Source organism: Mus caroli, unplaced genomic scaffold (assembly GCF_978045245.1).
Source record: "Mus caroli unplaced genomic scaffold, Mus_caroli_1 scaffold_2, whole genome shotgun sequence".
NCBI lineage: Eukaryota > Metazoa > Chordata > Mammalia > Rodentia > Muridae > Mus > Mus caroli.
In genome coordinates, this window is record NW_028227257.1 from 5,687,575 (window position 1) to 5,700,549 (window position 12,975).

At 50.0% G+C, this 12,975-nt stretch overlaps 1 protein-coding gene across 1 annotated transcript in view; it reads right to left on the minus strand.

The window, feature by feature from the left end:
* Positions 1-696: 696 nt before the first annotated feature.
* The window catches only part of Vapb (VAMP associated protein B and C), a 38,997-nt gene continuing 26,718 nt past the window's right edge, over positions 697-12,975 (minus strand). Inside the window, exons 3-6 of the mRNA XM_021153711.3 lie at positions 8,329-8,432; positions 5,441-5,521; positions 3,722-3,898; positions 697-1,982 (exon numbers count right to left, since the gene is read on the minus strand). Of these exons, the coding sequence (XP_021009370.1) occupies positions 1,824-1,982; positions 3,722-3,898; positions 5,441-5,521; positions 8,329-8,432 (521 nt within the window). The 3' untranslated portion in view covers positions 697-1,823. The remainder of the gene's footprint in view (positions 1,983-3,721; positions 3,899-5,440; positions 5,522-8,328; positions 8,433-12,975) is intronic.

Sequence of the window (12,975 nt, forward strand, 5' to 3'; positions counted from 1 at the left end):
TGCCTCTCAAGAGCTTTTCTGGCACACAGAGCCATCCATCCCTTAAGAACACTTGCAAACCCTGGCTCCTGTGTCATAGAGCTAGATGACACCCCAGGTCCTGTCAGAGGCACTGAGTTACTCTGCCCTCAAAAGCTACAAAAGGATTACTGGCAGCACCTGAGACTGCTGAACCTCAGTGTAGCAAGGGAAGCCAGGTGGCAGCTCAGACCTCACCCTCAGCTCAGTTGTACCCTTCCTCCCTTCTTCCCTTCCGCCCTCAGGTACACGGAAAGGGTCTGGAAACTCGGTAAGAGGCATCAGAGCGGGCGGGCAGGGCTGCTGAGCATTTCCTGAGGGGGCCTCGGGCTGCTTACCGCCCGGTCTCAGCCGTCTCCAGCTCCCACCCGCCCACTCAGGCACAGCAGCAGTGTGGTCTCGGGTGTCTAGGCCTGTCACTGAAGGGCCAAGGTCACAGAAGGGGAAGGACAGCCAGCCTGAGATGGCTCCTGCTGTTAAGCTGAAGCCAACCAAAATATAATAATAAAAGTAATAGTAATATATGTGTGTGCGTGTGTACACAGATGTGTGCAGAGTCAAATCATTACACATGTGTTTCCCACTGATGGAGCTCATTTTAAAATCAACCTTCCATAGCACACTAACGATGATTGATAATAAGAACCCCACACAGCAAATGTGACAAAATGACAAAAGGACTCTTAATTTGGGGCTTTATTTTAATCTCTTCCTTTAAGATGCTACATAGTTGAGCAGAACTGGATCGGTCTTTTATGGCATGAAATTAATTCACAGTCAGGACTCTTCATCACCAGCAGATGGATTTGCTGAGGGGCTCCCCCACCCCCACCCCCTCTATGCCCTTCACCCTCTGCAGCCTGACTCACTCATCCTGAGAAGGGCAGGTCAAGGCTGGCCTATGTTTTAGAAGGATGGATGGTAGGGCAATCTAGAAGACTGGGTAATCCAGAGCTGACTGTCGTTAAAAAGAGCGCCCCTCCTCAGGACAGCTCTTACTGACCTACAACAGAACACTTCCTGACTCAGACCCTCCCCATCCCTCAGACCTCCAGAGCCCACAGCAGCAGCTCCTGACTGGCAGATCTGCAGCACTCACTGCCTGTTCTCTGGTGACAGCAGGAACACCCGAGATGAAATAGGTCACGTGTGCATCTCCGAGAACAACTCGGTTCACGACTCGAACCAGCGGTAATTTAGCTTGGTCCCGTCAAGAGAACAGAGCACAGACTTGGATTTCCCTGTGTTGGACCCGCTGGTCCACTCATGTCTCTCCCGCACAACCCACAGGTACACGAGATGTGGCCGCTGTGCAATGCACTTTGGCACCTACAGCTCTGTAGGCCTGAGGAGACGATGCCTGGACAGAACAGCAGGTCTGGGGAAGCCACGTGGGTAAGAAAAGACAACTCACCCCACCTTGCAGGACTCCCGCGCCCACGGGCCAGCCCCAACATGCGAGGAGGAGCTTCTTGCTTTAAGAGTGATCTAGCAACACGTGCCCAGGCCTACCCGAATTGAGCGTGACAGCTACAAGATGCCACTGTGGTTAATCACGGCCCGTCCTACGGCAACAGACCATTCTTTCCCCATCCATTCCCTATACATTTTTAACTTTCTAAAAGATCATTATATTATGCTATATTTGTGTGTGCATTTGTGTGTGCATGGGGAGGGGTATTTAAAGGCAAGACCTGTGAGATGCCGTCATACATTAATTTCTTTTTACGCATGGTTATGATAAATTTGAATCCCATGGTGTGGTAGATCCGTCAATCCAACCTGCCATCCTTCGCATGCGGCCCCTATAAGGCAATCTTCCCTATAATGACACCAACGATAAAGAACAGAACCACCAGGGCCAGCAGCCGGGCGCTCAGGCCCTCCTCCTTCCCGGTGGCCACCAGAGCCGCCACGGGGCTGTTGCTCGGCATCGCCTTTCTCACCCGAAGTCCGTCTTCTTCCTGGGGGAACAAGGGCACATTTCAGAAGCAGCTCAGGGCTGGGCAGACACAATCCAGCCAAACCATACTGTCAGGCACCTCCTGGCTCGCTCTCTTTCTCTCTCTCTCTCTCTCTCTCTCTCTCTCTCTCTCTCTCTCTCTCTCTCTCACCAACCAAAAACACCCCTCATCTCTCCATGAACCACAAGGAAAGGTCTTCAGAGAGGCAGCCAGGCTTTTTAGCCATGTCTCAGCCTCACCTGTCTACCTGCAGGTCTGACCTTTGCCCTGTCTTGAACCCTCAAGTTTGTTCAGTCAGCTCATCTCTGGGTGAAATCTCAGGTATTCCTAAGCTGCAACCCACGGCCAGCTGTCCAGTAGGGACCTGCATCTCCTGCAGCTCTGGTGGTCTGGAACAGGTCTAGGGGACTGCCAGATCAAGTGTCCCTTCCAGTTTTAAACACATACTATGAACACCCACTGTCCCCATGGGGAAAGAGGAAAACCTTCATTTGCCTTCTAACTAATGCGTGACTTCTGGTCTTCAGGCAGGCAGACACCAGATCATACCCATCACAATCCCCAGGACAGGTGAAAAATAAATGAAGTGTCTGTCTTCCTTTGCTTCTGCTGCAACCCACCCCACCCCCCACCCTGGGCTAAAGGCTCTGCAGGTTCCTCCAACGGCCCATCCCAGGCCCCAGTTCTGCACAGGGCCAGCGCCAGGCCGACCCCGACCCCGACACTGCTGACACTCTCCGTCCTTTTCCTCTGCTTCTTTCTTATCTGCCAAATGCCAAGTGGATCTGCAGCTCTCCACAAGCCTACCAAGGACATGGGTTGTAACCATCACTGTCTTGTCTCCCCCTCAGCCCCACTCACAGGGAGCTCCCAGGGTAGCCTGCTCATAGCTGAGCCCACAACGCCTGGCACACAAGCAGATCTCACTAAACAAGAAGGCAATGTCTGGCAGGGTAAAGCACCCGGCACACACCCCACCCCACCCACATGCACATCAAGATGGCTCTGATATTACTTTAAAGACATTCTGCTCGTGGGCACGGCCAGCATCACCGCACAGTGACGAATGAGCTGCAGCATTTACTTTCCTGGGTTTACATGGAAGCTATCCCTACCTGTGGATCACTTTAAATGGTGCCGAACTCTGTTTCTGAGGAGAAAGAAACCTCAAGAGAAGCTTCTGCAAAGACACCGAGGGCAGCTCCAAGCTGCCATTTTCCTGCATATCCTTCAGAGCTAACGCAGGGGAGTCGGCTTAAGGGAGTGTGCTGTGTGCATCTGCTGCCACAGCAGGTAAAGAGGGGAAACCTATTACATGCTTGGGTGGCATCATCAAGATTAAGAACAAATAGGCCCCAGAATTTAAGCTACAACTCAAGTTCCTATACTCAACTGTTCAGGTATATCCACATCAGCTAAATCCACAGTCAGATGCACAGGTCTCCGGCCACAAGTCAGCCAGAGACACGCTCAGCAAATCGGCCTGAGGCCTGAGACCCAAGAGCTCATGCAAACTGTGTGGACAGTAACATGCAAGGGAGCCTCGGCCTCCCCAGTCATCCTGAGTTATCTACAGCCTAGTTAGGTGCCTTGGCTTTTGAGAACTGGAACAAAGCTCTGCAAATATGTCCCCTGAGGAGAAAAAAAGCAAGCAGATGCAAAGAAACAAAACAAACCCTCTAGGCTCCCCTCCCCCACTTCCCAGCTATGACCACTGGACCCTGGAGGGTGGGCGTTACCTTGAGCTGCCTGCTCTCCTCCCGAAGCCTCTGCACCTCCCCCTGTAGCCGCCTGCACTCTTCCATCACCTTCTTTACTTCTGTGTCATCGAGGGGCGATGTCAGGGACTTTGCAGCTGCCGGTGCTTCTGTCTTGGATGCACTTGTAGGTATAATTTTATTTATTTCTACATCATGCTGTTCAGACATAAATGAGAGCCCAAGTGTTACCAACTATGTCAGGAAGGATTTTATGCAAAGTCGTCCTCGACACACAAGACACAAGGCAGCATTTCATCCACACTGTACAATGTCACATTTATTGTTTAAATGGATCACTTTATCTAATATCTTGATAATCTAAAGCTACCAGGCCCTAGAAATTATGAATAAGGGCAAATAATGAAGTTGGGCTGAGGCTAATACTTCAAGGAGGAGAAAAGGGGCCATGCATATTGCACTATCAAATTCCTGCCATGCAAAAATTAGCATACTGCAATTGTGCAAGCTCAGGAATTATCAGCTGCAAAGTACCTTTGCAGGAGAGCTGAGCATCCCAGCAGTGGGGGCTGGGGATAGAAGGCCCAGAGAGTGCTACACAAAGGCCACCTATAGGCAGGGCAACAAGGCCGGGAGTCAGCATGGTTCTGCAGGGGCTGTGTTGGGGGTGTCACAAACTCTCTGCATAAAAGGAGGGAGGGTACCCTCTTGGAGGATGAGCTAGTCAGTGGAAGCAGGGCTAGGAAGCACTCAGGATGGTACCTGAGGTTCTAGGGCAGCAATCTGAAAATCAGGCATCCAGCTCCACTGTAAGGCAGAGCCCAGGCCAAGTCCACTTATCATGGGACTGGGGTCAGGATCCATATCTCCCTGCTTTTAAGTTAACTTTCCTGCAACAGGATGCTATTCTCTCTCCATTCAAAGAACTAAGATGCCAGTAGCTGATTACAGAGTAGAAGAAAACACGACACAGTTCTGACCCCAATCAACAGCATTCTTGGTGCTCATTACGATCACGTGAAGAAATACTGCAGAGCGTTTCCTCTTCCCAGCTCCTGCCATCACTGGTCCTCAGTGAGGGTCCAGATGAAGTTACCACAGGGAGAGGGGGCAGCCAGGGAAGCAAGGGAAAAGAAGGGCTCCCAAAGGGGCAGTGAGCATACAGCAATGTCTACGAAAAACTGGAGTTACCCCTAGTGTCTAGAGAGCAGGGTCTGGTTCATGCCTGACACTCCACAGTACACAGGATGCTGCTCCCAATCCAGCACAAAATGCCAGCAGCACTGGGGCCAAGAGTTTCTTGTCTCAAGGCAGACCTGCTGGGCTGAAGTGATGTGGGGATGGGGAAAGGGACACTGACAAGGAAGCTCTGAGAGCTGACCTGATGACAAAGGCAAAGACTTCCATTTTGGTCTCCCTACTTTACCATCCCAGCATTAATGACCTTGGGAGCCAACAGGCTGCACTTCTCAAGGGGAAACTGTTTCCGGTAGCCGCTTCCCCAAGGTTGACTTTATAAAGCCTATCTGTTGACTTGAGCTTATTTTTTCCTTCATACATTAGAGAGAGGAAAATAATTTGCCAACTTAAATCTTGGTTTCACAGGAGACAGCATGCAAATCAGTACCAGCTTGCAGCATTCGATCACCTTAAATCAGAGACATACTTACCGTTAACTAGAGACACACTTACTGGTTAACTAGAGACATACTTACTAGTTAGCTAGAGAGACATACTTACTGGTTTAGCATTTTCTGCTGGCAATTCAAACACACATCTAAGTTTTGAATCCATAAGGTCTTCCGGTTTTGCCTCCTTCCACTAAAACAATTTAAATTTAATAATCAGGGTATTATCAAGCTGCTGGAAGAATAATTCTCCTCCTATAACTGACAATTTCAGAAAAATACTCTTAATGAGAAAGCCCTGATGTATATCAAATAAAGAACTTAAGTCTGCTGAGATTTCAATATTTTTAACATGACAAGATTAAATGCACTAGCTCTCCTGAATATTTATCACACTTTGCAAACCCTGCAGTCTTGCTGCCTGGCTCCTTAGAGCCTGTCCAAGCTCACTCATTGCTGCTGCATGGGCAGTACAGGCCTGGGGAGCATAGCTAAACAGGGTCGCCCACCCTCTATAAAGGCAATTCCAGGTCTCCTTAAGACAATGAAATTTACACGACAGGGCAAACACTACCTAGCGAGCTGGAGGACGAGTATCTAGCCCACGTTGGCACATGCCAGTGGGGCACATCCCACTACAGTGGCTGCATCAGGGTGGCCCTGCCCAAGCTACCACAGCCATCAGTGATATTTTCTGGTATGTGCCCCTCACTGATGTCTCCATTCAGATGTGGAAGATGGGACTCCAGGAAGGGTTGGGAATGACAGACCAGTAGAGCAGCAAGGTGACAACTCAGAAAAGGAAGACACCCACCCTCACCCTCCCAACTGTGCATGGCAACTAGGGCCCTCAGTTTGTCTGGCACCAGAGCACTGCCACCCTAGGTGTGGCACAAGCAGTCAATGTGACAGCACATCCCACTCACAGGACCCCTGAGAGCAGAGAGCTACACAGGAAGACACTGCCATTCTGTACAAGGTCTGTGATTGTGTGCCACTTATGAGTCAGAGAGGATCATGAGAGGGCCAGCTCTGGGTGCTCATTGCTGGTCAGCAGGACACTTAAGTGGTCTCGGAGATCTGCCTACAATCTACAGGGCAAACAGGCTTAACACTGCCTGAGCCAACTCATCAAAACACACCAAGAGTGGGACAAGCCACCAGTAACACCACCTGAGTATGGGCCATTCTTACCCCCAGATTTGAATCTGAATTTAATGAGGAAATAATCAAAGCCCTCCAAGCCCACAGAACTGAGCCCTAAAGCAGTGAAACCCAAGGGGCTGTGGGTTTGTTAAAAACCACAGGCCACTCTGGAGTACTCAGAGAGCACTGGATGGGTGAGTGAGCCCTTTTGGCTACTGATAACTCTAGCTCACTGTACTGACTGCATATTGTACTATGTAGTAAACAGCGTCCTTGTTCTACAGGGCTCAGGGACAGTCAACAGCCATCCTCTGTAGGCAGCTAGCACAAGAAAGCCTACGACAGCTCAGGTAACAAATGTTCACACACAGGATATCGAGGCAGAAACATTCGGGCACTGCTCTTGGTTTCCTGCACGGTGTCAGCTTAAGAGTAACACGGGCTCTCTGAACAGCAGGGCCTGGTGTGGGAGAGTCAACAGTCACCTGCATCCAACTCAGTTTCACTCAGTGGGGTGTGTCCACAGTGCCCTCCAAGCTGCCCAAACACTTAAAATAGTTATTCAAGAACAACCCACCGAGAAATAAAAGTCCCTTTATCAGCCTGCAGCGCCCAGCCCTAATTACGTGGGTGACGTGTCAGACGTGGGCACACTCTCCTCAAAATCCTGTGGGCTGCATTTTTATGCCCAATTCACAGGTGGCCTAAACCTCAAGAAGTATCAACAAAGTCCGTTCAAAACAGGCCATAGCACGGGTAAAGGCAGGCCTCAGCTTCAGACGAGGACAGCCAAGCCCCCACCTTTCCAGCTACACCACAGAGGAAGCCAGGCCAAAGTCACGGCCTGTCAACGGTCCACCGTCTGTGCCTGTCATGTGTCCCTTCAGCACATAGACTAACACAACACAAATCTGGAAACGAAAGGTCAGAGAAATGCCCTGGGTCGGTCTTATGACAAGGTCTCGCTCCAACTCAAAACTTGTCTCAACCTTCTCTTTCTGCCCCAAGGTAGGCACCAATGCGAACAGAACAGCGGGCTCAAAGCAAAGCCTGAGCAGTGGGGGAGAAGGCCTCACATACAGCTCGGAGACAGAACAACCGCTGAGAGGCCATCTCTGGGCTGGCTAGATACTGAGGATCAGTGCCCCATGTGCTGTCCCCCAGGTCCTTGTCTCCTGGAGTCGGTGAGGAGCCACCTTTGGGAGAATTGCCATTCTAATGCCTCTTCTTCTGGACAAATCAATGCCATAAAACACTGCTTATTTATAAAAACAAAGGCATCTTAATTTTACCAACATTAGGGACACTGTTAAACATGTACTTACATGGGGGAGGAGGGATGGAAATGAAGGCAATTAAAGCACAAAGAAGCAGGGTCTGTTGTTCAGAGACAGACAGAGCCCATGCTTAGTGTGAACAAGACCCAAGCTCCATCCTCAGTAAAGCATCGGAAGAACGAAGCTGCCCACAGCTACTTCTACTCCGCAGAGAAAGCAACAGCAGGCAGTATCACTGGGGGGGAGGGGAGGGGCATTTAACGTTAGGCAAACCCTTCCGGGCATGAGGGCTGGAGACAGGCCAGAAGCATCCTGAGTGGAGACAAGCACGCCGCTGTGGTGCAGGAGAGGGAGGAGAAGGAAGGTCCACAAGCGCAGAGAATTGAAGCAAGTTCAGTTCACCGAGTCGGAAAAGAACAGCCATGTCAAATGTTAAAGCTATTCATCAAAGTTAGGAAAGCGGCACAGGGGCCTGAGTGTACACCTCCCTAACAGCACAGCGCCCCGTCCACAGCAGAAAGGCATGCACCCGCCATGGCCTAGTGGGCTGGAGAGAAGAAGAAGTGTTCGTACTTACTACTGCCTCCATATCAGAAGTGTCAGGTGGAGCAAACATAGACTGAACCATAAACTTGTGTTTACTTTTCTCATTGGGATCATAATCGAAAGGCTGTAACATCACTGAGAAAGAAAATATTTCATTAGGAGGGTCACAACGTGGTTATCGGAGTCGTTTGTCACGCTAATACTTACACTGTGGAGTAAAACAGCTCCCCAGCTCTCCCATCTGGACCCTGAGGAAGGCCGTGGCCAGCAGGGATATATAACCTCCCCAACCCCCATCTTTCAGGTCAGCAGCTAAGGTCAGAAAAACTGGGGCCTGTCCCAGCCTGACAGTAGGTGCCAACTGAACTGTAGGTGGGTCTGGAACTTGGGTGCCTGATTTCTGATACAAAGATTGTGTGCTCACACAGAGCCACCCTCACCTATCTCACAGCTCTCACCGAAGACATAAAATGGGAGAAACACCAAAGTCCTATTTTTCTCAAGAAAGCATTGTCAAATGATCTTTTTGAGAAAGAAAACAGAATAACTCAAATCGTTTCAGGATGGTTTTCACTTCTCTCCACCCCATTTCCCACGCAGCTCATCAAGGTAAGGCTTGAAATATGATTTTGCCAATAGAATTCTGGAGACGGCATAAAAGCTGGATTTGCCACAGCAGGAAAAGCAATTCCAACTCCTGCCCTACCCCCCACCCAGAACCCAGAGGAAGATCACCAAGGCACCCCGCTGTACTGAGGGAGTCTTGTATTCTGATTCACTTCCTCGGACCTGTTTCCCTGATGACTCAGCCAGGCCCAGTTAGAGGAGGGCTGCCATACTCTCTGCTGCACAGCTTTAATAAGCTTTGCCCTTAGTGGCCTTCCCTGAAACCTAAGTTCACAATCAGGGGGTGCCTCAGAGTCAGTGTGGGCCTTGCATCTCCAACCAGAACCTAGGCTCCTGCTCTTCAGACTGCCATTACCCCACTCCATCCTAAGAGGCAGGCGCTGCTGTGGGAGGAGGGCATTATTCTGCTCTCTATTTTTCTGATTAAAACAACAACAACAAAATAAAAAACAAAAAAAAAAAAAACCTGAAATAGCACCTAGTTTCCTTAGTCCACAAATGCGCGCGCGCGCACACACACACACACACACACACACACAGGCACGCACACAAACCCAAAGGTCTGCTTCACAGCTCCTGCTACTGTGTATCAAAGGATATCAGGCCTGCCCACTGCAGTCTGTCCCATGAGAAGTTTTTCCTTCCTAGATAGGAGGAGATAAAAGGCTAGGAGGGGTTCCTGCCTGGCTGATTCCAGGCTTACATTCATTCCCACACTATGGGTCCGATTTGCCTGTAGTTGGTAGCCCACACCTTTAATCCAGCACTCTGGAGGCAGAGGCAGGTGGATCTTAATTTGAGGCCAGCTTGGTCTACAAAGCACATGCAAAGCCTGGGTCAACCCTAGTATTTAAAAAAAAAAAGAAGAAGCAAAACAAAGAAAATGCTTCTTGTCTGCCTCAGAGCTGTCTAAAGATGCTATTAACTTCCTGTCTGGGAGACCAACCCACCACGACAGCAGTGCAGCATACTGAATGAAGCAGACATGAGAAGCAGCCTATTAAGACGTCAGATTTGCAGAAGCTGTCAACAACGCCAGCCTTCCAATTTCTTTGAGAATAGCTACTTTCATAAAAAGTATTACTACTAACATGTAATTGACGGATTGTAATTTTTAAAGAAATTAGTCATTTAAAAAATTTTAATATAATAAATATCACTACAGCTCACACAAACCTGCTACACTCTTTGGGGTCTTCAATTGTCCCTAACACAAAGTTTAGAGACTACACAGGAGCACGGCTGCCACATACACTGCCTTCCTGGCCCTCTCTAGAGGGAATCAACTGGACTAGTGCCTATGGGCAGCCTTTTTATAAGCAATCTAAAGAGAAAGGAGCTATCTGCAGCCATGCTTGAGCCACAGGGGCAGGTTTGAAGCCAGCACTGCATATGGTCCCTGTGCTACTCTGAGTAAGAGTATATCTCAAGACCTCAAAACTGCAGCTTTGCCTACAACCATCACTACCCCACTCCTGGGCCTACAGCATCCCTCACTACCCCCATTCCTAGACTACAGCACCCTACTGCTCAGCCCCATAGTGCACTTGAGCCCAGAGAAACCCTTGATGGCAGGGCACACAGGCAGGCCTAGTGGTGGCCAGTCACAATTCCTAAGTCAACATACATCAATGTTCAGGGCTCCAGTGAGGATGACCAGAGAACCTCAGCCCAGAATGGGAACCAGGGCCTCTGGAGGGCTCTTCTAAGAAGCTCTGGGTATAAGGTGGAGACTTGCCCCTCCCCCACTGCGGAAACCAGAAGAGAAGCAGCTGTCTGCCTCGCATTGGCTGTCCTTTTTGTAGATGACACTCTACAGACCCTTGGTACACCTAGGACCCACCCCCTGCCTCATGGAGCCCTTCACGTACACCTCCGAGTCCCTGCCTCAGCTGCCACCAGCACCTGTCAAACCCAGTCTCAGCAGAGGTTTTATGAGAACATGGAGGAATAAATGTTGGTCAGCGCTAGCTCGCTGCAAATTGTGGCACAAATTATGTACTTTTTCCATGACAGGCTATAAAAGAGCTTCCCATTAACTTAATTTATTTCATTTAAATACCAGAGACACTGATGATAAAAACCCTAAGTGAACCGTCCCTCCTTTCAGAGCGCATCTGCTGACAGAACATTAAAAGAGGCCTGTTACCAGGAGACAACCTGGGCTCAGTCACCCTCACCCACACGGGGATGAGGACACAGCCTGCTGCGTTAGACATGAAGGTAGGTTCCTTGCAAAGAACCTTCAGGGTCGTGAGGAAGTGGATCGATCACTCCAGACTTCCCTCAAAAGAGGAAAACCGGGCCACTTAAAACACACACTGGCTTAGAAAATGACGATCTGATTAAACGCAGCATACAGGCTGCTTCCGGGGAGCTAGGCAGCCACGGCCGTTTTCATGTACACCACAGTGGGTCAGGCAAGTAAGTAAGGAACGTCTATACAGCTCTACTGCGCAGTCTTTGAATCTCGCCTGAAGATGTCTCCACATTCGACAAAGCCACACCCATTTGACTCTCACTCACTCACGCTCTTAGTCCCAAGCAGCAGTTCTGCAGACCTGTCTCTTTCCCACCAAATTAGCTTTCTAGACCTAGGAAGACACCCTTACAGCCCCCTACAGCGCTCAGATGACAACTTCCTGTAACAGCAGCTACTGCCCAAGCAGAAGAGACCCAGTGGAGCTGCTCACGGCCTCTGGGCTTCCTCCGTCCTTTCACAGTCCGAGAGTCCATCTACCAACTCGATGCATTTGCAGCAGCGTCGTAGAAGACAAGTGTGAGCTTCTTACAGCTAGGGTGGTTAGTGTGGCCATGAATGCTGGACTCTAGCCTGAGACAACTGGGTAGGCCCCAAGCTCCTGCCATGAGTAAGTTCATTATTTCCTTCAGGGGCCACTGTGACTACTTCCCTGGGCCTCTACTATTCAAACCGAGCAGGTCTATAACTAAGCTCACCTGGTTATAAGAACACTGCTGCTCTACCTGTGTCCTCTATGGGCCTCTCTGGCTCACATGCTCAGCTCAGGTAACAAACACCTGGCCGTCTGCTCCGTCTGTTTGTGCAGAGCCCACGGTGAGGCCCTCAGCCTTTCTTCAGGATCAAGAGAGAGGATGCATGTAACAGGCTATACAGGTCAAACAGCAAGGCCCCTCACCCTCCCTATGCCATAGCTAACAGCAGAACACAGCCTCCTAGTATAACTGTGCACCCGGAGCCCCACCAAGCGTTAGCTGATCTCAGGGAGACTGAGACAAACCTCTGAGGACTGACCATCTACAACAGAGACCAGTGTGGCCTAAGGCGGGCAGGGGCAGTTCCTGTGCCTGGCAACTTCTCTCTCGCCTGCTTTCTGGGTGCTCATGGCCAGGAATCTCCCAGCTAACTTGTCCTCTCCCTTCCTTCTGCAATGAGCTGGCACTGAAGTTACAAAGAGTAGGTAGGATGGGACTTCAAGGGGAGCCAAAGACACCACCTACAAGGACAGACTGAGATAACTTTCAGCACCTTCTGCTGCCCCAAATTTTATAGACTGTACTCCTGGCTCACCTTGCAGAGCCAAAAGGGACCTTTCAGCTAAGTATCTCTTGAGCAGTCTTCTAGGTTGTGCCCGTGGGTCATATTCATGAGAGGATGGGAAGGTCTTCCCAAGAAGCCTGCGTCCTACAGCAAGATCTGAAAGGCTGTAAGCACAATTAAGCTACGTTTTTGTTGGTAAATATTTTAAGCCATAATCTAATCTGGTGAAAAGATTAGAGACTTATCTTAAACTGCAGCCTAGGCTGCTCTTCTCTGGGAGTGGGGAGGACGGCTCATGGAGGCCACCCAGTGAAAGGGCTGCGCTTATTCATCAGAGCCTCCAAAGCAAGGGTTGGATCCAAGGAAGGGCACTGCTGTTGAAGTCCCCACAGCAGCCCCTCTGTCCACACTGGAAGACAAATGCCAGGCTTCTTTGTCAACAGGTTAAGTACACTTCTACCCTGAGGCTCAACACCCGAATGCTGCAGCCCACAGCTGCTTGGTCCAATGCCAGTAAACAGCAACATCCCC